Consider the following 26316-nt stretch of genomic DNA (forward strand, 5'->3'; position numbering starts at 1 on the left):
TTGTCATAAACCCCAGACGAATGAGTGTGAACTCCACGCAGCCTGATCCATCTCAGTGTCAAGAGGAGAAAAGCAGCAGCTTCCAATCTGGAAGAGCTTGATGCAGGCTCAAGATGGGGGTAAATCCGTTCACTCATTTTTTTCAACAAATATTTGTTGAGGACGCACTATGTACGAACACTAGGGACCCAGTGGTGAGCAAAATAGGCAAATCGTTGTCAATTTAAAAGTTTTGTTCTAGTTGGGTAAAATAAACAAGAAAAACAAACGTTACATATTGAGTGGGGATACACACCAAAGGAAACATCATGAAGCAGGGTTGGGGGAGCAGGGCTGGGGCTCTCCACGAGGGGTGGGAAAGGCCTCTCTGTTGCACTGACATTTAGTTCAGACATTAAGTGAAGGAGAGATCAGGTGATTGGGGACCAGGAGGGACAGTGTTCCTCTAGCTGTTCTGATCAGCTAGAATAGCTTGTTGTACCAGAAAATGAACTGCTCAAAGACCAAGAGGATAATGTCAAAAGGACCCAGGAGTCAGCTTGAAAGGCTTCCCTCTGATTGATTTGAGGACAACATGACCAACAAAAGGAGGAATGGTGGTCACGGATCATTACACACCAAATATATGTTATCTATTTTATTCTTTAAAAAAATGCATGAATTAATAATAACATTTCTAAAAATGGGGGGAGAGAAAGGAGGAAAACTTCTTCTGTAACAGAAAAACACCAGCTAATAACAGAATTAGAAAACTGCCATTTGGCAAACAGCAATATAATAACTGAGTCAAGCAAAGTCACTGATAAATGTAAAAACCATTGGGTAAAATTTTGTTGAGAAAAGGATATTCATGTGAACTCAAAATGCTGCTCCAGAGATTACTTAATAAAGCAAAAGGTGTAAAACCGCAAGGGAAAGGTCTGGCAGGCACCAGATTTTGGGCTTCGTAATATGATGCTAGGGGTAAGACATCTTCACCTGATCTTTTCAAGTATGTTTAACCTGAATCTAATGATGAAGAAACCATCAGATAAACTGAGATTGTGGGACAGTCAACAAAATAGTTGTCCTGTATTCTTGAAAAATGTCAATATTATGAAAAGATTTTTAAAAAACCCTAAAAGTGTTCTAAATTAAAGGAAATTAAAGAGATAAGACAACTAAATGGAATATATAATCTTTTTTTTTTTTTTTTTGCTGTACGCGGGCCTCTCACTGTTGTGGCCTCTCCCGTTGCGGAGCACAGGATCCGGACGCACAGGCTCAGCGGCCATGGCTCATGGGTCCAGCCACTCCGCGGCACGTGGGATCTTCCCGGACCGGGGCACGAACCCGTGTCCCCTGCATCGGCAGGCGGACTCTCAACCACTGCGCCACCAGGGAAGCCCCTAAAAAAAATACAACTCTAAAGAACTTTTAAGGGGATAATTGGAGAAATTTGATATGGACTGCATATCAGATAATATTGTAATCATTTTCAATTTGGGAGTATAATAATGATATAATGTTTTGATTTGCATTTCTCTAATGATTAGTGATGGTGCTTTGTAACCACCTAGAGGGGTGGGATAGGGAGGGTGGGAGGGAGACGCAAGGAGGAGGAGATATGGGGATATATGTATATGTATAGCTGATTCACTTTGTTATAAAGCAGAAACTAATACACCAGTGTAAAGCAATTATACTCCAATAAAGATGTTAAAAAAATAATGATATAATGATGTTATGGTTATTAAGGAGAATTAATTGTTCTCAGGAGATAAATATTGGAGTACTTAGGGGTGAAATGTCTGAATGTCTGCAAATGACTCTCAAGTGGTTCAGCAAAAACAAACCAACAAACAAAACCCCATTTCTTTTAATATCTATATGGGCTAAAAGGGAAGGAGGCAGGAAGATAAAGCAAATGTGGCAAGAGTTAACTGATGAATCAAGGTGAACATGGGTGTGGACTGTACCATTCTTCCAACTTTTTTCATAGGTTTGGAATTTTTTTAAAAGGGTAGGGGAGAAAACTCTAGGAACAGGAGACAAAAAGGCCGTGACACAAACATGCTTGGAGTGGTCAAGAAAAAGCAGAGTCCACTGCAGCCAGCAGGACATGAGTGAGAGGCAGCAGGAAGTGGGTCCTGGAAGACGGGAGGGGCCACTGGAAGGCTCTGGGCAGAGAAGTGACCGACACGACAAAGACCAGTCTGACAGCTTGATGGAGAATGAGCCTAGGAGGACAAAAGTTCAACTGAAGCCGGGGGGACAAGACAGGAGGCTGCTACAGAAATCCAGGGACAGGACTTTTTGACTCAGAACTTAAGATTGAGCCAAGTTCATATTTTACATAAAGAGGAAAAGAAAAACAATTCCAATACCATTTTAGGAAAATAAATGTTCTCTCACTTTGGAGTATCCCCATATTGTTTTACTAACTGGACCCAGTAATACTTCACATTGAATAGTAACAGTTCATATTGTCATGGAAAAAGTAGTAGAATAGCATAAGAATCCATGAAATCGAGCTCATCTCCTTTTCACCTGGGATCATGAGTACAGCTGTCCCATTTTCATGATATCTCATCATTGTCATGTTCCATTAGCAGATGCAACATCCTCAATACAAAGGTCAGGTTTTGCAGTTCATTTTTCTTGCGGTACGCGGGCCTCTCACTGTTGTGGCCTCTCCCGTTGCGGGGCACAGGCTCCGGACGCGCAGGCTCAGCGGCCATGGCTCACGGGCCCAGCCGCTCCGCGGCATGTGGGATCCTCCCGGACCGGGGCACGAACCTGCGTCCCCTGCATCGGCAGGCGGACCCCCAACCACTGCGCCACCGGGGAAGCCCACAGTTCACTTTGAATGCTGGGTTTCTAAGAACAATATGAAGATAATAATAAAACAGAATGCTCAGGTTGGAACTTTTCACAAACGTGATCTAATTAATTCTTATAACACCTCCAAGAGGTATTATTATCCCCATTTACTGCTGGAGAAACTTGAGAAATTGTTTTCTTAATTCGGCATTTGTATCACTCCTCTTACTGAGACACCTCTGAGCTTCACATTGTCATCACCATCTTTTGCTTTCAAAGAATATCACAACTTAATTCTCTTATCAACAGAGTGGGTGTTAATGGTTGTAGCCACATTTTAAGAGTAGGAAATAAGTTTTGAAAAATGACGTGAAATGTCTTTTTCCTAGTCTCAAAGCAATGCAGTAACAAAATGGAACATACAGCAGCACCCCCCATACACATACACACACACACACACACACACACTCACACACACACACACAGCAAAGTACTTTTTTCATTTGTTTCAAGATGATCTAGTAATTGAAAGATAACTGCTATAATTTCAATGTATTCTAAAACCCAAATTCGAAATTTAGTTAAGTAAAGAAGTCACAATATTTGGTCCTGGAAAACTATGTAATAACGAATACTCCTGAGTGATGAAGGCCGAATGAGTCTCTAATGGTGGGTGGTACAAAGGAAGTTTCCAGGCTCCTTGTACTTGGGGTGGGGCTGAAGAGGCACATCTCCTAATAGGGCTCAAAGGGTCTGAGGCCATCACAGCAATGGTGAAACACTGTCTCCCCAGGGCAGAAGCAGGCCGGCCCTGGCTGAGGGAACTGGGCAGAGACTGCTCTGGATAGAGCAGCAGTAGATACCAGTGCCTTGGGGGCCCATGGCCTGATTTCCAAATGAAATCAATTTAACCTTCATTGCATCACTTAAGCTCTGTCTAAAATAAAACTTTTTAAAAAAGAGAAATATAGGGCGCCACAATTCAAAACAGGCTCCCCAGTCCCATAACCACACTCTCAACAGAGGACTGAAAAATTTACTTGTATGGTGAACCAAGCAGATGAACTCCAGTCAGAGTAACAGAATCACCTTCCCTGTAAATAGCATATTCTACTTGGAATGCAAATTTAAAATGACTGCAAACTGGAATGCGTTCAAGTAAAGTGTAGACAGTGCAACCTTATGCTGTAGAATAAAAGTGAGGGCTCTTCCCCCAGAGGCCTGAGTTTGAACCAGATCTAGCCTCTTTCTAGACACTGGCAAGTGGGTACATTTTATTGTTCAAACATGGAGGGCTTGAAAGTGAAAGGGGACACTTTCGATAATCACACTGGGCTAGGAGGCATCAACTGAACTGAACCTGGGCAAACAGAGATGTGTGGTCACTACAAGTAAGTCTGTTTCTCTGGGCCTCAGTTTTCACATCTGTCAAATGTGAAATCGTCTTCCTGGACTCACGGGCCCGGTGTGAGGACTATAGGAGTTAATGTATGGGAAACACTAAGAACAGCACCGGGCAGGTAGCGGAAACCAAGGCCCCTGAAAGGCTCTCAGGGCCTGGTCATGGAGGCACCTACATCTGCAGAAGCGAAGGCTTTGAAAGGACTAACGAGTCCCAGGGACCCAGTGGGATGTGAAAGCTCTGTTTGCCATCTAACCTCACAAAACCTCATCCCCTAGGCTTGATAAGTTTATAACAGGTAAGTTTGTATTATCAGTTTAGAAAATAATAAATTCCAGAAAAAAAAATCAAAGGAAAGCACCTAAATGTCTTCTGCAATAAGTTTATTATATTCACCCTTCCCCATTACTGCACATCAGTCTACTCCCTGCCCCCTCACCTATTCCCCACTTGGAGTACCACAGATGCATCATCTCATTCTCCCTTCTTCGGATTCTTCCAAGAAACAGAAGCCTCCAGCTGGTGGCACCTGCAGAAACCACGGTAGCCGAGAGGAGCACTAACTGGCCTGTCCACGCCTCCCCTGCCACCCCTCCAGTGACACCTGAGGCCCCAGTTTTCCCACTTGTGCCCAGCCCATGCCCACAGGACCAGCAAAGTGTTCACAGTTGTGCTCATCTCTGCTTTGCAGAGCCATTCCGTGGAGTGCCTACACCAAACAGACCCGGTCCTACACAACAATTCAAAAATAAAACTCACGGATGCACAAGGCAGTTCATTAAACCATCACATTCACAAAAGCACCGGAACTGGTGTCTGCAGACTATGAAAAAATTGCCATCTGGTACCAGCTTCTGCAGATTTTTTTCAATACTCTTCACAAAGTGAAGTGGCGAAAACAGAGAATAAAAAAGACAAATGGTCCTGCTCATCCTACAAAGTCAATGAAACTAAAAGGGTTTAGTAGTCAGCTGACTTTCCCGCACTTACAGGAATCCCATGAAAAGGAGACGCAAATAAGTTCATTTGTATCCTTCCTAGATTTCACAAATAAGTTATATATGATATTTGTCTTTCTCTGTCTGACTTACTTCACTTAGCATGATAATCTCTAGGTCCATCCATGTTGCTGCAAATAGCATTATTTCATTCATTTTTATAGCTGAGTGATATTCCATTGTATATATGTACCACATCTTCCTTATCCATTCATCTGTAGGTGGACACTTAGGTTGCTTCCATGTCCTGGCTATTGTAGATAGTGCTGCTATCACATTGGGGTGCATGCATCTTTTCGAATTATGTTTTTCTCCAGATATATGTCCAGGAGTGGGATTGCTGGATCATATGGTAGCTCTATTTTTAGTTTTTTAAGGAACCTTCATACTGTTCTCCATAGTGGCTGCACCAATTTACGTTCCCACCAACAGTGCAGGAGGGTTCCCTTTTCTCCACAGACATAGAAAACAAACTTACGGTTACCAAAGGGGAGCAGTGGAGAGGGATAAAATAGGAATCTGGGATTAAAGTATACATACTACTATATATAAAATAGAGAATCAACAAGGACCTACTGTATAGCACAGGGAACTATACTCCATATCTTGTAATAATCTATAACAGACAAGAAAGTAAAAAAAGAATATATATATATTCTGAATCATTTAACTGTACACCTGAAACTAATACAACATTGTAAACCAACTATATTTCAATAAAAATTTTAAAAAGGAAGACATTAAACAAAGGAGGCACAAAATCACAGCATATTGCCATGTATTTGGTAAATGCTTATTATGTCTGCCCCTCACTATGGCAACAAGTGGAGTGAGGGGGATTCAGGCAGCTGTGGACACCCAGTAACCTTTCTAGCAGCAGCAGGACAAATGGACAAGCTCTTGGCAAAAGTTGGACTAGGTGACCACCATCCCCAATGCCCTCCTCTGCTAAAGTATCCTCTACCTGTCCTTCCTACCGACTTTAGGACCACCACAGGTCCCATTCTTGCTAATAGAAATTTATCCCACTCAATGCCTATAAGCTATTATTCTTATTCTTGGGCAAGGTAGGTGAAGACAGTGAAGGTCCATGACGTTCATGACTTGCCCAAGGTCTCAAAGCTTGTATGTGCTGGGGGCAGTGATCAAGATTCAGGCACCATACTGCTAGTATTTTGGGGTCCCATACTCAACTCCTCCAGGGCCGGTCAGGTAACAGGAATGAAAGGAGCCAGCCAGGTGGGGTTTTCAGTACGCTGGGGAACAGAAGCCCCACAGAAAAAAGGCAGCAGTGGCCCAGCTCTAGGCAAGACTAGAATCACACCATGAGAGAGTATAGACTCATGGAAGGGCTTCTGCTTTTACAAAGCAGCCCCCAAAGTCCCCAATTAAAACTCTCTTGCTGCTTCAAAGCACCTTCAACGACAATAGTTAATTGATTTTATGAAGTATCTGCTATATACCAAGTGCCGTTATAGGTGTCAGGGAGATGGAAGTAGCAAAATAGACAGGGCTCCACTCCGTGGGGCTTACATTTAACTCTCTTTCATTAAAGAGACTTAGCCTGTTCAGCATGTCATCTGCCATGACTTCGAGATTATTTTCTCTGTCCCTCACCATAGCCAGGTACAGTTGCTAATATACTCTGAGGTTTACCTTTCTATAATAATGCCTTTCTACTCTCTCCTTGAACTTTTATTTATAATTAATACCTGGTCAGTTTTTACATTTTGAAGGTTATAATTGAATACTTATGGCAGGCATCAAAATGCATGCCCTGCCTCTCAAGGTGTCAGCACCAATCCCGAAGCATACATCCTATGTAAGAGTGTGCCATGTTGTGAGCACAGGTAAAAACATCAGACCAGGCTGGAGGCCCAGGGAATCACATTCATTCCATCCATACACACTTGTGAAGCCTCTACTATGTGTGTCAGGCACTGTTTTAGGCTTTGTGGACACATCTGTGAAAAAAGAAAAAAAGAAATCCTTGTCCTCGTGAAGTTTATGGCACAATGGCAATTAGTCTTCTCTGAAACTAGTACTGAATCCTACCAGCTGTGTGGTGTGTGTGATTTCAGTCCCAGCTGAAACAGGGAGATGGGGATTTGGGAGGGGAAAGGAGAAGAAATGGAATAGCCACTCCACTGCTACCTCTGGCCTAGCTGTGAGTCCACCATCTCGAGACTCCAGAAACCAAATGGGGAGGTGAACAAAAGGATGGATTAAGTAGAATAGAAGGAGTGCAGGAAGGGCAGCAGATGCTCTAATGGTTGCCATCCACTCAGAAGTGGGGGCATGTGATGAAAATGCAAAAGAACTTTGCTCTATCAACAGCAATGTGGTCCCTGAGGAACGGTAGCCAGACTCCAGCTACTTACTGGTCCCTACTGAGGGCGAGGCCTGCCAGGTGCCAAGAAAGATCCTGAGAATGTAAAATGAGGGAGCTTCCTCTGGAATCTTTCTACCTAATAATCACAGTCCAGATTATGAGCTGGCCTGGGTCACATCCACATTACTCATGAAGCACTGATGTCATCATTATATGAAACAGCCACTAAATTGAAGTAAATTTATTATGTACTGGGGATTGTGGAAATTCTGAGTGGCTATGGTTGCTTCAGAAGGGAGAAAGGGAAGGCATATATAAATTCCACTCAAGGTTTTTAAGATGTTTTCTATCACATTGATATGGATCAATGGATATTCGGGCCATGTTTTTTTTTTTTTTTTTTTTTTAAAGCTTGTGGACAAACTGTGTTTTGCCTTTCTCTCTCCAGCCCTGCTGCAAGACAAGAATGTCAGAATTTCAGGATGAAAGGGCATTTGGGAATAATGTGGTTGAATTCTCTGTTCTACAAATTTCCACGTAAGTGGGAACTTGGCCTTCCTGGGAGATTTCCAGTGGTGTGAAACTGAGGGTCTGATGATCCGGACAATTCTACACTCTGAAAGCTTTCTTAGAAAATTCTTCCCCTCATACGGAGCCAAAGTGTGCCTTGCTGTAGCCTCCCTGTAGCAGTGTAAGGTTACACTCCTGAGACATACTCAACTAAATTTACATTTCATTTATCAGCTGAGCTGCCCCAGAAGCTACAGATCTCTCATTTCAGGGCAACTCTTAGGAAGCCCATGGAGTCGGAGGGTAGGAGGGTAACTCCCATGCCAGCACAGCCTGCCTCCAGGGCTTCACCATGAAAGGAACAGAATATTCCACTACCGCATTTAGAAACTCTGTGTGTCAGCACCTCAAAAGGGCACAGACACTGTCAATGCTCACCACTATCACTCTCCCCGGACCTTCAACCCCCGCTCATAAAAAAGGAACAAGAAGAAATCTGATCCATCACAATCAATGGAAGAAAAAAAATTCTATGCAGGGATGCAATAAATGCTTTTCTGTGGTAATAGCATGAACCTATTTGGAATCTCTACTGTGCACATTAGACCGTCATCTGGGGGCACACTGTTAGAGACACCCAACTCCAGGCGGCCAACCAGCTATCTCTACCTAGAGATGTCTCTACCTAGAGATGTCAAGACCAAACTCATCATTTCTGTAATTTTCCTCCCTCTCCAATTCTCTCTCTTGGGTTCTGCTCAGTTAATGCTAGAAATCTGAGTGTCAATCATTCATTCAAAACTATCCACTGAACACCTACTCTGTGCACCTTTCTTTCAATCTCTGTAACAAAGACTGTTATCTATTTACCAAACTCATTTCCTCTGTTTTCTGGACACAGGGAAGCTGTATTTTCCAGCCTTCCATGTCCTTAGGTGTAGTAGAATACTAAATTCTAGGCAATAGAATGGGAGTGAAAGTAATGCATGCCACTCTCAGGTCTGGCAATGCACCATCTCTCATGCTCTTTCCCTTTTCCACCAGCTGCAATGATGGCCAGGGCAACCTTAAAGGCCATGTGTTGAAGACCCCCTTACCCCAGATCCCTAAATGACTGTGTGGAGTGGATTCTCTTCTCCACACTCTTGTTCTGTGAGTGAGAAACACAATTCCATTGTATCTGAGCCAACTGTACGGTGGCTGATTTGTAACCAGCACTGTAATCAATACATCTTCTATTTCCAATTCACTCATTCATTCATTGTTTAATAAACATTTTGCAAACACTTAACTACATTCCAGGCATTGAGAAAGGCACTGGGGAAATAAACATGACTAAAGGAGGTCACAAAGTCTACCTAAACTGGATAATTTAAACCCCATATAAATGATCCCATGGCAATGTGTCTGTCTTAAGTTAGTCACAGTGGAAAGATCTGAGACTTCATTTTGAATCCTAGGCTAGTTAAGCCACTTAAATATCTAAATGTGTTAGCATCTTCATCTATAAACAGAAGCAATATTCCATCCTGCCTAGTGTCAGGTGGATTAAATTGAAAGAGATAGAAAGCTTTCTGTCAACTATCAAGTTCTCTGCCATTTTTAATTTAATTCACTGCAATTGTCCTAATCCAGGACCTGTTATTCATGAAATATCATACCAGCATCCGCATTGGAGTTTCTACCTAAAATCCTATCTATTCCTAAAGAATAGATTGGCAAAATTTTCCCAGTCTGAGCTTGGATCGGTCATTTCCTTTTTTCAAAAAAATCTTCCAATACTCTGGAATGCTTACAAAATGAAAGTCAAACTTTTTAGCTCAGTATTCAAGGCCCTACATAGCATGGTCCCAAATTAATGTATAAGTCCTTATCAAACTATACAAGTCCATGCTTTTCTTCTACCTCACCCACCCTATCTTCTAGCCATACGCACCATTTCTACAATGCGCCACGCTCTCTCACCTCCTTGCCTTTGTGTTATTCTTTGTCCAGTTTTGTTCTTTACAACCATCTCTCCCCATTGAAACCCCCCATTTTTCATGGTTCAGCTCCAATATCACCAGTTCTAAAAACATCTCTCTCCAAAAACAGTTTTCAGACCCTCATCCTCCTCTGCACTGCCACATCATTTACTCTGAGTCTCTCTTCTCCACTACTGATACACCTTTATTTCGAATAACCTATTGTCTTTGGGAAGGAAAAAGAAGAGGAAATGTGAGCACTTAATAAAGTCACATTACACTGAAGAAAAAAGTTCAGAAGACAGTCCAATGACTTGTGGTTGGATTACCAAAAATAGACTAGTTACAAGAGTGATGGAATTCTCTGGATTATCAGAAAACTCTTCCTATGCTTTAGGATCGATTATATTCAGGGGATGCTTTACAAAAGCTATTAGTGGAACCTTCATGTTGAAAGTCACTTTTAAAATAATAAACATAATCCCATCGGCAGAAGAGTAGAACCAAAGTTCAAAGTCGTTCGTTCATTTCCCTAGTCAATTCTTCAGATTTTGGTTCAGTCTTATTTTAGAAAAATGAGAGAAACAAATGTGTTAAACTGTCCCACTGATACGTAAGCATAAAGCTTGTAAGTTAGCATTTTTAAGGAACTGGTCATGCATGGCACGTTTTTCATTCATTTGCATATATGAAATAAAAAGTATTCATTAATTAAAAAGTCACTTAAATCATTCTTTCCATCAACTGAGAGTTTGCTTCTACTTTCTCCCTTAGGATTAAAAAAGGGTGAGGGGAAGCTGGATACTCTGTATTTTTTCTGATTAGATACAGGGAGACCAACTCTACCCACAGACACTAAATTCACAAAAATCCTAATAGAGCGTATGTACTATACATACAATACTAACAGCATTTTCTCTTATGTACTCTTGTAACAAACTAGGCTAAAATGCAAGTATAGTTCCTTGAAGATATTCCTCTAGAGAACAGAGAAGAATGAATTTATATCAGCCTATGAGTGAGAGGGTGGGGTATGTAACTGGAAATTCTAAAAAAGATTTAAAAATACTAATGGTTTTAGACAATTCAAGTACTTCGTCCTGTAAATAACAGGATATAAAATACTTTGTGGCAAAACAGATATGATACTCTAATGTGAATTAGAAAATGTTTCTTAGAAATTGTCATAAACGGTATCATTATAAAAAATGGATCAAAATTCATGAAATTCAGTGTAGACCATTTCCTAAGGAAAGCCACATGTAATACACACACAGGAATCAAACAAACAACTAATCAATCACTGGACACTAAGTGAAACATTAGTAAGATATGCTCAATGGGACAAGCATAGTACATTTTCTCAGTGTTCCTGTAAGTCATCAAGTAAACAGCTCAACAAGTTTCCTTACTTTATGTTAACACTAAGAAAACAGTTAAGAAAAAATAGTTTATTGCGTATTGTGGTCCAAAGTGTTCAAATACTCGGGGTGCAATCTGGGGGAAGGGAAGGGAAGACAAAGCAGCCCCGGGCAGGCACTGGAGCGCGCTTACCTCCAGAAGTGAAAAGCGAAGAGAGGACTACAGGGACTGCCTGGGCTGGATGGGGTTGGACTCAGGCTCCTTGGAGTGAGACTGAAAGTTAAAATAATGTCATTCCAAGTGGGAGAAATGATGGCAGTAAAAATAGCACAGCTCATTGAAGGGACTGTGTTCCCTTTAGGCGAGAATGATCACGGCATGCCTATCGGTACCACTAGGTAATCATCTAATCACGTGCCCCTTTTTAGCTCTAAACCAGAGAACAAGCACAATGCTTCCTGCTGAAATTTACATTCTCAAAGCTACTGCTGCCATTTTTATTTGTGCCTTTTCTTTGTCACAGAGCAACTTGGCAGATATGTTCGACATGTGATTTTTTGCAAAGTCAATTGAGTGCTGTTCTTTATATTGAGTATATTCTATTTCTGATTAAGAACCAATGGTGAATCTGTAGCAGAACTAGAGGGAAGTAGTTATCAGAAAAGAAATGAAACTTCAGGTTAAATACTGTCGTTTTAAAAAAGCAAAGCAACAAACATTTCCATATTTTTAAGCGCTTTGCAGGGAAAAATATCCAACAACATTTTGTCTAATTCTCATGGTACAAAGTGTTCTTATGCTTATATTCATAATAAGTAACTTCAAAATTTCTCACATATGGTTGTAAAGTGTTTTACTCTCCAAAGAGGTTTTTTCAAGTTCATCTATCAACGGACCATTATAATTCCTACTCCCAACAACCCATCCAAACCACCAAGCATATTCACCAGCCAACTCTCAAATATTCAGCATGGGGTGGTGAGCTTACAGTCCTTTTATCTTTTTTCCTTTTGGCCTCATGGCTCTTCTCTTTTAGGGACGAAAGGAAACAAATTTGTCAGATATCTTACTTGCAACAATTTTGCCAACAGATCTATCAAAATATGAAGTTAATACTAGTCCATTTTAATTATTTTCACATGGCAAAGTCAAAATAAGAATTAGCTAAGTGTTCTAGTACCAACTCTTAGGCTGAAGTGAGCCCTGGAAACTCCTGCTATATTGCAATGAGTTTCTTAACATTCTTCTGCCTCTCCTTTGGTCCATGACTCTACATCGTAACCACATTTTCCTACCTTAGGCAAAGAGGTCTTGGAACTGAGCTGCATGTTGGCTAATTCAAGCTGGTTGTGCCCTTCACTGAACAGAGAAGTGGCGACAGTGGCTAGAATCAGATTTAGGCTTCCCCAATTCTTAATGCCATCCTTGTTTCCCATGATGTGGATAATTGAGACTTGGCTGTATTTGTTTTAAACCGAAATGTAAGTCATTGCTCACAATGCTCCAATTTGTTTAATAAAATGTTTTAATAGAGTAACATTTTATATCTGTTTTATATCTTCTAAAACCATTCTCTGGTTTGGTACCAGTACTCGGCAAACTAAGGAATTGGTTTCCTTATACATTCAGAGCACGTTCAAAAAGCTGCTGCTCTTAAGCATACTGTACTCTAACTTAGCAGCTCATTGGAAAGCTCTCCTGAATGCCCACTGATACAGCCATCATTTAGTCCAAGTACAGTCTTATCTGTTCCTTCTGGTCCTAAAATAGGCATGCAAAGGCACTGAAGCCACTCCATGCCTCCAAGCTGAGATACATTATCATGTGTGCTATGAAGTGTCTGTGAACCTAATTCTATACTAAAATTGAAAAAAGGAAGAAAAAAAAAAAGACCCAGTTTCTCAGAAATCAGAAATCCATGCATAGGCTATCTACATGTCAGAAATTTCTGAATAAATTAATAATCCATTAATTTCTGAAATACTTATATATTTGCTGTCTCACATGCAGGATTCCACTTTCTGAAACAGGAATCAGAAACTGCCTCATGTTATTGATAAATCAGATGGAAAATTCTGAATTGCCTCTACAGAGTATAAAATATGCTAGGGTAAGAGTCTGTGCTGCAGTACCTACGGAATAAACTCTCCTGAAGAAAAACAGAAACATCTCATGAGAGAACAGACAGAAGCTGTTCTGCAGAGTTAGTCTGTTAAAAGGTCCCCAAATAAATAAAATTATATACACTAAATGTGCTCTTAATAATATCAGTGATAAGACTTTCCATTATAGCCATTCTCTGCAGTGTCAAGAAACTGAATTTACTCAAAGACTGCAGAATTAGCTTTCTCCGTGAATGAATGTAAAATCAGCTATGTCTACCTAAGAGTAGTTTTACATTTCAAGGTAAACAAAACGTTCAACGTGAATTTCATGCTAACACGACAATGACACTGAAGAGTGATACTCTAATTCTATCTACTGTCTCAAGCTCCTCAGGTAAAGGATAAACTATTTCAGATGCACAGTAACATGTACCAGGGTAGAGCCTAGACTGAGGGGGTGTGGCCTGGGATGAAAACAAAATGCACAGAACCCCCTGTGTTGAGCTGACCTGTATGTCCTGCATCATCATAAAATTTGTGGCATACCTCAGTCTTTCAAATTATAGATGGAACAATGAATACAACTGAGTTTGTATTTTACAGAGTAACTTTGAAGCATCTCCTGTTAACGTGGACAAGATACCAAACACGAAAGAAAGAAAAGGTGTAATGTGAAATGGTATATACCAAGGCCAAAGAAGACAACAAGGAAGCAGCACAATCAGAAATAGAGGTCAAAGTGAAGCTGGGGGTTAAAGCTAAGTTCCTGAGCCTGGCACACAGAGTCATGGGCATCTGAGCTGTGCATTTCCAGAATGCTAGAGAGATGAGGGTTAAGTAGAAAAATTCACGCATGCCACTAAAATATTCCACATAGATGAGGAGGGCTGAATGCCAGGGTGGAGATGGGGACAAAACAGTAGGCAATGGGTAAATACTCTTTGTACCTCTATTATATAAAAAGCCACATCTAGCAAGACGGTTGTAGGAGCCCTCTAACTTTTATAAGTGAGCACTTGTCAGTAAAAAATCAGTGTATAATTTTAGAGCAAGAACTGATTAAGAAAGTGCTCACATCACTTCAGAAATGTCATGTTTTTATTCACTTATTAACCAAGGAAACAGTTTCCCTTGTATGACGCATCTACAGGGTCCAAGAGGAAGAGTTACCCCTCAGAACTGGGTACAGGTCTCCCCTGCAGTCTCCTCCTGGAAGGAGTCCAGTATGAGATGATTTGGGTTGCACAGAATTCAATGGAAATGCAATTTTATATCTGTACTGCAAGTTAGAAGACATATTTATATTTTTCTACCAGATTTCTATTGTACTGTTAATTATTTTAAGTGTGCCAGCACAGACTAACTCATAGCTGCTGCATCTTTGACAAACAGATTTAAAATAAAAATTTGCTGACACTTCCTTCATCACAGATGTTTAACTTCGCCACAAATTAGATGTGGGCATTTTACGTGGCTGCATCAAATCAGAAGGCAGTCAGATGCGTTAATGGGTTAAAAAAAAAAAACAAAAAAAAACCCCCAGCTAAGCAAACACAGAGCTCAACTAGGTAAACACACTGCATGCGGTGGATGGAGACTCTGCAGAGAGGATGCAAAATGTACTACAGTTCATTACTATTCTGTTGCACAGATAAAACATGGATCACAGCTAATGAGTGTCACAAATAACCCTTCTTTTGCACTCTTATCCATTGTAATGTCTTCTGTTATTCAAGACAGACAGAGGCCCTTCTTTAGAACAAGGCAGCATGGGGATAAACAAACAGTAAGAGAGAAGAAAAAAAGAAAGACAGACACACCACAGGCCTGCTGATACATTCTTCCACAATGAGCTGTTAAGATGTTTCCAGCACTGAGGTTTAGTAACTTTAAATATGCAGCAGCTCTTTCCCTCTGACTGCAACGCAAAATGCTGGGTCTGGGCTTCCACATCAGCTGAAATCAAATGCCATACATTTAAGACATGTTCCTTCCAGCTCACACTGCAGTGCTCTGAGGCTGTCAGTACAAACAAATGCTAAATAGCTACTGGTCGCAGGAAAGCGAGTGCCATGCAGAAAGCATTAAAATATTAAAGAGAGACAATACTTACTCCAAGGTCAGCCCCGGAATCTGTAGCCTTTCCCGCTGGGCTTTCATGGTTGTTATATGTTACCACACTCTATTGTAACCATGACACATATTCCCTGCTAGCGTCCCGGTGATGACAGAGAGCCGAAACGAACCTCTAGAAAGGGCTGGACTAACAATCTCTCGAGGGGGAGGGGAATCCTGCAAGTTTGGGTCTTTCCACCTCCAGTCATAATCAAGGGATGTCAGCCGCTTTCCTCAGGTTAACGGCAGTGCACACTGCACTGATTTCATTAGGGAATGAGGCTTTCGGCTCTGCATATCAAGTAATTGGTTTCTGGGTTTTTTTTTTTTTTTTTTTTTTAAGAAAGTCGCTCCTCTCACAGACCCAGTTTTCACTTCAGTGAAATGAAAAGTCCTTTTCACCATGCAGACTGGAAAAAATAATAACAAAGCAACAGTATCATACTTGTCAAAGAGTTTATCTCAGCAAACCTCAACTATTCCCCACCTCCCGGGGATGCTCCTGAATAGAACGTGGCCACCCTGAGGAAGTTCTACTTATTCTTTCCTTGGTGGAGTTAACAAAATCAGTCATGTTCCACAAGAAAGACACGGGGATCGGTGCCCAATGAAAATAAATAGATTTTTTTTCTATATATGGCAATCATCAGAAAGAGGAATAAACTAACTGCTTTAATTTGGGGGAAGCTGAACTCTGCTGTGAGGCAAAGACTTGTGTGAACAGGCAAAACCCTACAATGGGAAAGTACCAACTGGACACACAAGAGATTGGAGCTTGTATTTTTATTTTGGAAAGCTGATTTTTAAGAAGGTCACAGTGATACATACATACGTTAACGAGCAATCAAATACAAATAAGGAAAGGGAGAACATATATTCTGGAAGACTGAAAGTTTCATCCTGTATTTATTCAACGAACACAATTTTTCACAGTATTCATAACTTGGAACTCAGTGTACTTCCACTGTCGTGTATGAAGAACGTATCTGACTCACTTCCTCTAATGCATTTTAAAATGTTTTAAAATTTGGCAACCACCGGTTTGTTGAGAAGAAATACTAGAACAAATTAGGATTGTATTTTAGCAAGATTTCTCATTTTCAAGCACTGCAAGTCTACCCACGCATAGCCAAGCTGTGGTGAAAAAACTGTGTTCAAGTGGTTACATTTAAAAGGCCATGAAGCCAAACTCCATCTTTTCACAGATGACGAAGCTGAGGGCACACAGTTGGTGGCAGTGCCGGAATTAGATTCGGGTGTGTTTACTCCTGTCCCAGGGGCTGTCATAGGCAGGGATGCCATGTGCAGTTGTTCAGGTTGTGCCCTGCACAAGGGGGCTGGGCAGGGAGGGAAGTCAGGGCTGAAATCCAGCCTGCTTCCCACTTAGCCAAGCTTGAACCAATGCTCTGTGCTGCTTCCACCCTATTATTTCTCATTTTCACAAAGTCACCCTCAGCTCTGCACTATCTAGAGGGTCACCTGTTTCTAAACCTACAAAGGTGCATGTGGGCCAGAGGAGGTGCACGTGATCTTCCCATACCCTTTCTCTATATCCTAACCTGCCAATATGCTCTGGGGCATTTGTTAATGTTACTTCTCCTTCTGTGTGAGCTCACAAAACTAACCAACCTTCCTCCCTGTTAGAGGTAACAAATCCACACCAGGAACAGTCATTGGTTGGTGACCATAGGGAGGCAGACAGAATGTAAACAAATATCTGTAATTAGCATAAAAGCATAACAATAAGAAATAATAAAGATACAATGGAATACAAAAGAAGAGGGATCATCTTTGCTCCCCATTCTACCCTTCCCCCCAAATAAGCTTCTTTGCTAAAATACCCAGAATCTCACCATTCTTTCCACCCAAATCACAGTGAACGTCCTGACTAGATTACTGTAATTTCCTTCTAACTGGACTCTCTACTTCTTCCCTGCTACCCTCCTACCCTTTGTTGGCCACACAAACTCCAAAATGATCATTTCCACAATATATCACTCCTCCGCTCAAAATCTTCCACTAGCTTCCCTCTTATTCCAAATAAAAGCCAAAAATCTAGCAAACTTGGCCAAAAAAATGGGACAACTGAGCATCAATAGGATTGACAATAGCAATATATTAAAATGTATCCAAAGTTTGAAATCATGAGTTCAAGAAGATGAGAAAGGGAGGAAAAAAGAAGGAAGGAAGCCAGCCAGCCAGCCAGGGTCACCTTTGGAGGATGCTGGAAAACTACCCAATTAATTTTGAAAACTGGCAAAGGAAAAAAAGCAAGCACTTATCCTGCTTTCCCTATAAATTCCACCTCATAGATGGGAAATGATTCTCTTCATAGACATATTCCAAGTGGTAAACAAAGAAGGGGTGACAAAATGAGATTATCACCATTTTTCAAACCCTAAGCAATCAACAGATCTCGGCCATAACCAACAATGACTGCTGACATCACAAAGAGACAGCTGGGTATTATATGCTGCTTGATGCAACACCTATGAAGTAGTTTCACCAAAAAAAGCCACATCACCCCAGACACAACCAAGCCTCTACATCAAAATATCATTTTATAGGAAATATAGTGACAAAGGAACATGTTAATACCACAGAAACACGATCAGCAAAAGCTAGACTGTGAAAGCCAGAACAAATGATCTGATTTCTTAAACATTTTCAAAGCAGGAGGGAAAAAAAAAAAAAAAGATGGAAAGAGAACCTCAACATTAAAAAAGACTTAAGAGATATATTGACTAATTACAACATAAAAACTTTTTTTGGAGTCCTGATATCAAACACATAATCAAACATTTAGAAAATAATCAGTATAATAGACATATACACACAAACACACAAATACATACACACACACTGGGTATTTGTTAATAGCAATCAATTATTTTTAAGAATAACATTGGGATCAGGATCATTTTTAATTCCTTACCTTCCAGATATACACCCCAAAATATTCACAGATAAAATAACATGTCTAGGCTTTGCTTCAAATCAATCTGGAGAGGGATTATAAGATATATTGCATTGGTCAAAAAGTTCGGGTTTTTCCACAGGTTTTTTTCCTGAACTTTTTGGCCAACCCAATAATATATATAAAAGAAAACTATCCCTGAGTTACTATTTAGTAAGCCTGGGTAATAGGTAGATAGGGGGTTCATTATACTCTTCTGTCTAGTACATGTTCGAAATTTTCTATAATAAAAAATTGAAGAAGAGTTCTTACCAGGCCTGAAAAGCTCCATGTGACATGTACAGGCCCACCTCCCTGGCCTCTTCCCCTACAACTCCCGCTCTCACTCCTGGCTGTTCTTCACATACACCAAGCACACTCCTACCCCAGGGCTTTTGCATTTACTGCTTCCTCTGCCTGAAACTCTTCTCCCCTGAGGCATCCAAACGTCCTCCCTACGTGAAATTGCAAGCCTTCCCCACACCTAGTGTTTCCTTATCATCCTAATGTCTTTCTCTCCTCAGCACTTATCATCACTGGACATATTTTATATTCATTTTTTGATCGTCTGTCTTTCCCTATGAGAGGAGGCTCCAAGAAGGTAACTGGGTCGTTTGTATCTCCAGTGCCGAGAACGGCTCACACAGGTATCCAATACCTATCTGCTGAAATATGAATAAATGTCCCTCCCTCTGCTGCAACCACCAACCAAAGAGACTTACCCTCCTTTTTCTTATAATTATAGATCTCCACAGCGTTAGATAACTTAAGTGCCAGAGCCATGACTTCAGAGAGTGGCCTCCAGGAAACTGGAAGATCAGGACATGTTCAGATACCACATGAAGACCCAGAAGGGCCCCCACTGGCTGGAAGGCACACACCAAGGCCCAGCTGCTCACATGTGTGTGCAGAGAAAACCAAGGTCACACTAGACTAGGGGGCTGCATTTTGACGGGAGATGAGTATTTGGGGAAGACACTGGTTTAAACTACTTTGGCATCACTAAGAAGACATGCACACTGGCTGGAGTTAAGCAGCCTTCTCTTCTTACGTACGGGAAAGGAAACCACGCAGCCACATTAATGGTGGCAATACATATGGGTTTTGAACAAATCCAGTGGCATGGCTTAAGGCAGGGTTCTTCTATGTATTCCCTAGAGTAGTAGTTCTCAACTAGGGCTGGCAATGTTTGGAGACATTTTTGGTTGTCACACCTGGGCAGAGGCCAGGGACGTTGCTGAGCACCCTGCAATGCACGAGACAGCCCCACAACGAAGAATTACCCAATTCCAAATCAACAGTGCTGCTCTATGGACTTCCCTGGTGGCGTAGTGGTTATGAATCCGCCTGCCAATGCAGGGGACACGGGTTCGATCCCTGGTCCTGGAAGATCCCACGTGCCGCGGAGCAACTAAACCTGTGCGCCACAGCTACTGAGCCTGTGTTCTAGAGCCCGTGAGCCACAACTACTGAAGCCCATGCACCTAGAGCCCATGCTCCGCAACAACAGAAGCCTCCGCAATGAGAAGCCACAGCAATGAAGAGTAGCCCCCGTTTGCCACAACTAGAAAAAGCCCACATGCAGCAACGAAGACCCAACACAGCCAAAAATAAATAAATAAAATAAATAAACTTATAAACAACTAATGAAAATTCGTAAAACCTCTATTAAAAAAAAAAAACGGTGCTGCTCTAGGAATCCTGCTGTAAAGACAAGCGTCAATTTCTGCAGGACCCTCAGCATCATTAACCAGTTTCAAACATTTTGGTTCTCATTTCACTGCACTCAGCTTAGGGGAAAAGAAAAAAAGAGCAATCTTATTGTTTCACTTCTCAGTTGATATTTCCTCTCTCAGCAATATTACTAACCTAAGCGTAGGCAATGTTCTGGCCTGTTTTCAGGGGGAAGGGCTCTGCCCTGTTTTCAGGGGGAAGGGCTTTTTACAACCAGAGCCCCAGAAGTATCTGTAATCACAGAAACCTAATTACCAGGGTCTCCAGGCCACACCCAAGCAGTAACCTAGATACGGAAATCTGCAAAGCAAGACATCCCAAACTACAGCCAAATGAGCTCTACCGTGATTCCAAGGCCATGGATAAAAGGGTGTCTAACACGTCTGGCTGGGTACCATGACCTGAGGTACATAGGCAGACAGGATTTACACATAAGGGTTTGACTTCTTAGATGAAATTCAAGGGGCAGATGTCCCCAATCCTATATTTTCTGATATTTTGTCTCTCTAGATTCAAGAAAGATACAAAACCTTAAGGCAAGAGTGAAAATGAGTATCACCCTGCCTGAATGTTCAATTATTTATATATTCTTAAAAGGTGAGCATGGTTGAGGAAAACGTTCAAAAAAGATGTGTATGTGTGTGTGTGTGCGTGTCTGCTCTCTTCTTTTACAACTCACATAACTCGATAATAGTTAGACCATATTATTAACATTTTCACTCTCTCAATAGCTGATATAATTCATAATCATTTTACTGTATACCTGAAACATTGCAAATCAACTACAAAAAAAATTTTTTTTAATAAAAACAAAATTTTATTTAGCAGTCCCTGTTCTAGGTATGAGAGATACAGCAGTGAATGAGATGGAAAGATCCATCTGTGGAGTCCATTGGAGTTGGGGAAACTAAATAAAGACAGAACTAAGATCATTTCTGATAAGGACAGGTATTGTGTAGGGGCCACCACAGGTGATATGACAATCAGTGACTCAGGGAGTAGACAGTGCTTTTAGATCGGGACCAGGAGGACTCAATGATGTGCAAGCTTCATTTGCAGAATGAAAAGGAAGCAGCTCATGAAGAGTCGGGAAAAAAGTACCACAGACAGAGGGAACAGCCATTGCAAAGTCTCTGAAGCTGGGACAGGCTGGCTCATTTAATGGCCTTAAAGAAAGTCATGTGTCTAATTGTAGTAACACAACAAACATTTGTTAAGCATTTATGTAATGCATGGTATGGTGTGGGATGTAAGGATGAATCATATAAAAGTTTGATTCTTAAGGATTTTATCATTTAGCAAAACAGGAAGAAGGATAGAATAAAAGTTAAAGGAAGAATCAGTTTTATGTTCTATCTGCCATGGAGATAAAGAACCAGGTTTCGATTTTAGTGATATCTTTAATAATGGGTATTGGTTGTTCAAGCAGGCCTTTTTGAGAAGCCAGTTAATGACCTCTAAGGATTGTCCAACACTTCATAAAGCAGGTATCATAAGGCTGTCCATGTGTGTTCATTCATTGAAGGACATATCTCAACTGCTTCCTATGGGCAAGACCTTAGAGAAGCAAGATGACTAGGATAGGGCCCCTCCTAGGGGGGCAAGATGAGGAAAGATCAGGGCAGAAGCATCTTCTACTCTTTCTCCCCTCCCTGTCTCCTGCTCTCTCCTGTTTCTCTTCCTTCCCCAAACAAAATGAGATCCTTTCTCGACAGAGAAGGCTTATCACCATCATCTACATAGTTTGCTAAAGATAGCTTAAGACATATAAGGTACCAAATTAACCACTGGTACACCTTTTCTCAAGAAAGTACTGGGGGATACGCTAAACAATGAAGTAAACCATTTAAGGGAAATGCATAAGATCAAGGCAAGGACAGTGCATGGAGAGAAGTGAAGGGAATTACCAGGATGAGCATAGTGATGGTAAAAGGAAATCCCAAGAAAACAGCCATGCAGCAGACCTACAGAGCACACAGACCAGTCTGCAACAGAAAGATGGAGGTGTCTATCGATGGATGAACAGATAAACCAAATATGATATACACATGAAATGGAATGTTACTCAGCCTGAAAAGGGAAGGACATTTTGACATATGCTGTAACATGGGTGAACCTTGAAGGTATGTTAAGTGACATAAGCCAGCCTCAAAAGGATAAATATTATATAATTCCACTTATATGAGGTACCTAGAATAGTCAGATTCCTAGAGACAGAAAGGAGAATGGTGGTTGCCAGGGCTTGGGGGAGGGGAGAATGGGGAGTTAGTGTTTAATGGGTATGGAATTTCAGTCTGGAAAGATGAAAAGGTTCTGGGGAGGGAAGGTGGTGATAGTTGCACAGCAATGTGAAGGCACTTAATGCCACAGGACAGTACACTTAAAAACATGGTAAATTTTGTTATGTGTATTTTACAATTAAAAAAAGAAAAGAAAAGAAAAAAAAATGTATACCTATCCTATGACTCTACTTATAGGAAGTTCAAAATCAGGCCAAACCAATCTATACTTTTAGAAGTCAAGATAGCAGTTATGGAGGTAGTGACAGGAAGTATGAAGGGGGCTCCTGAGGGACAAATAATGTTCTGTTTCTTGACCTAAGCGCTGGTTATATCTATATACACAGTTTGTGAAAATTCCTCAAACTTGTGAATCTGGGGATTCCTCTAAGTCTCAAGCTGCATTTCTCATAAAAGCAAAGAATCTATTTTAGAGGTTTTACAGCTTTCTCACATGCTTCTCAAATATACTCCCTCTTGTTAAAAACTTATTTATGCTCTACATCATTCCATGCAGGATTTGGGGCAACATGTAAGAATACACACATACACTACTCACTATTTGTTAAATTAATACATGAAGCAAAGTAAAAAAGCAAAAGTACACACACATACACAAAGGTACAAGTACATTAGGTCAGAACCAAAGAAAATAGAAAACTAGAAAATGGAATAAAGGGACAAATCCACAGGAAAATACAAACCCAAATATTGAGAAAATACAGAATGCTAAAGTAAAGGGGCAAATTTTATGGGGGTATCTGGGACCAAAATAATTAATTATTCACTCAGCATTATATAGTTAGTAAGTCAGATTTTTCTGACTCCAACCACTTTGTTCTTTTTATTAAAGTACACTACACTTTTCCAGATCATAAAGTATAAGCATTGACATTTACTTGACAAAATGATTCCAGGAGCATTTTTCTAGGTAAGATATTCAACATACTTAATTCACCAAAAATTGATTTTCAGTAGCATTTTGGAAAACATATTGCATGAAATCAGATATATTCTGGATACGTAACCCAAAAGGTAAGCTAGTAAACTCTATTTTTGGACAGGTAAACTGTCAAAAATGGCCAACAAACAAAAATTAAATTAAATGATACAGGGCTTGGGAAAAAGCTTCACAAACTACAAAGCATTTTCTAGAGGTGACAACTGATAACAGACCTCTTCTATCTCCACACTCAGCAACACCACAGTTATCTCCTGTTTGGATATATTATCAGGGTCAAAGACTATATAGCACCATCCTTACTATTTTCTATTTTTGTTAACTGCTGACCCATTAACAGCCACACCATCATCTTTCAAGAGCTCAACCCACATTAGCAGAGTTCCTCATTAGAGAAAGGCCCTCTTCAATAGGTTATCCTAATGATGTCTAATTTTTTAATATATTTAAAATTTTTTTCGCACTGTGAATTACACAATTAAGGCATTTTCCACAGTTGAAGCTATGTGAAAATTTTTATAAATAATAGATGCAACATCTAAAGAGACCTAAAATGGTAACGTGAAGATTGACAAATGAAAGAAAAACATTATCTTTTAAATAAGAGGGGGAGAATGGTAAATTCAAACCAGTTAAAAGAAAGAAGGAAAAATTCAGAAGATCATCAGTGAATTTTAAACATAAAGGGCCATATGCAGTAGTTAAGCTCTTTTAGGGAAATGTCATCATCAACATGTATGGACACACCAGGTTTTGAAACCTGGGGAAGACAATGTGTAATGAAGAGGCACAAATGTTTGCATCATCACTGAAGATCTATAGCCTTCTTTTAAAAATGCTCATCTTTCTGAAATTTCTGGCCCCAACATATCTTGCATAATTCCAAGTCAAGCATATCATTTAGTTATTAGGAAATGCGATAATGATCTGACAACCCATAACAGATGACCCATATGTGTGTGCTGCCCTGCTGTTTGAAGTCATAGTAACAAAAACACCAAAATTACATGACTAGGTGCAATGCACTCGATGGAGACCAGCAGAGCAATGAAAAAACAAATGCCTTTTCTTTATATTCCATGTTTGATAGCTGCCATTCCTTCAGTGAACATTCATTTACTGAATAACTATTATGTGCACCTTCCTGGAAATAATAAAGAAAATCAGTATTTCCTAGTTTTAATATAAAATGTTTACTTGGCTTAAAAATAGGATTTTATGGAAAAGGTTTCATTGGCTATATTCTGGGGGAGGAAGCGGGAGAAAGAAGCACAAGTTAGCCCAAACTTGTTTGCCTTAACAACAGACTTTATATTGATTTCAACCCTGATATTCCAAGTTCTACAAAACAATACAAAAGGTGAAATTAAAGTCTGGAAAGACTAATGTTGGCTTTGTGGTCATATCTGCTCGGACTTCAAGCATCTTGTCTGAGCAAAAGAGAAAATGAGGGCTCATGCCTGTCTATTTCAATTAGCCAAGCAACACAAAGACAACTACATGTTGTTAATGTTGTATTTTCCATCTTCATCAATGCGTATTTTTTTTTTTTTTTTTTTTTTGCGGTACGTGGGCCTCTCACTGTTGTGGCCTCTCCCGTTGCGGAGCACAGGCTCCGGACGCGCAGGCTCAGCGGCCATGGCTCACGGGCCCAGCCGCTCCGCGGCATATGGGATCCTCCCGGACCGGGGCACGAACCCGTATCCCCTGCATCAGCAGGCGGACTCTCAACCACTGCACCACCAGGGAGGCCCAATGTGTATTTTTAAAAGTTTTTTTAGAAGAGTGTATCCTATCTCATCTCCCTCACAGTCAACTTTTTTTTTTTTTTTTTAGCTTGTAAGAGTTGTCCCCCAAGTACAAATAAGCTGGGCCTAGGTGGCATCATGAATCCAAAGAAGAAAACCAAAAAGAGAATGCAGTCTGAAATACAAATATCCCTTTTTTATAATCTGAAAATCCTTCTCCAATTCCCATTTCTTCCGTTGAAAATTACAGTCTTTCGATGCAAATATAGGACCTTTTCAGGACACCAGGAATTGCTGAAATAAGCATCTTATAAAATCAAAGATCAATGAATTTTGCAACATGGAGATGGGTCACCTGAAAACACAAAACGCTTTCTATATGCTGAAAAACACATTTTAAACTATTTTCTCCTGAGCAGAACTTGAATTTTAAAATTTGTAATATTTTGGTTGATCATTATTATCCTTTAAAGAATTTCTAATTATAATTGTTATGTTTTTCTTTTAGTCAAATTTCATTTAGGAGAACATTCCCAAAATTTTTGAAAAATCTTGTTAATTTCTAGTACTATACTATAAAGGTATCTAACTTGTAGCATTTGTGTCAATTTCATATACTTGAACCTATAGGCATTCTTACCCCATTTTACAAATGAGGAAAGGAGGCAGAGAAGTGGTAATTAACTTGTCCAAGGTCACCCAGCTAGGAAGAGAAGAGAACCCGTAATAGTCTGCTTTGGATAATTTATTGAGATTGCTTTCTGTAGCCTAATGAAGGATCAATTTGATGAATGTTCCTTAAGTATTGCAAAGTGCAAGGGAGATCAGCTCGGTGCTTTGTGACCGCCTGGAGGGGTGGGATAGGGAGGGTGGGAGGGAGACGCAAAAGGGAGGGGATATGGGAACATATGTATACGTATAACTGATTAAATTTGTTATAAAGCAAAAAATAAAAAAAAAAGTATTGCAAAGTGCAGTGGGAAGACATAGTCTACATTTATAGCATATAACATTCAACAGAGATCCATTTAAAGCCTAATTAACTTTA

General features: G+C 40.4%; 1 protein-coding gene across 6 annotated transcripts in view; it reads right to left on the reverse strand.

The window, feature by feature from the left end:
- Positions 1-26316, reverse strand: part of MAST4 (microtubule associated serine/threonine kinase family member 4) — a gene marked incomplete at its 5' end in the record, with an annotated part of 585767 nt that overhangs the window by 198550 nt on the left and 360901 nt on the right. Inside the window, one exon of one of the 6 annotated variants that reach the window (XM_082620671.1) lies at positions 15589-15635. The exons of 4 other annotated variants lie outside the window; for them this stretch is intronic. In XM_082620671.1, the coding sequence (XP_082476797.1) occupies positions 15589-15635 (47 nt within the window). Of the gene's footprint in view, positions 1-11562; positions 11758-15588; positions 15636-26316 lie in introns of those variants that run through there. One more of the 6 variants, XM_082620668.1, reaches the window with a different exon arrangement.

The sequence above is a fragment of the Mesoplodon mirus genome (genome assembly GCF_964341445.2).
Source record: "Mesoplodon mirus genome assembly, chromosome: 5".
Classification (NCBI taxonomy): domain Eukaryota; kingdom Metazoa; phylum Chordata; class Mammalia; order Artiodactyla; family Ziphiidae; genus Mesoplodon; species Mesoplodon mirus.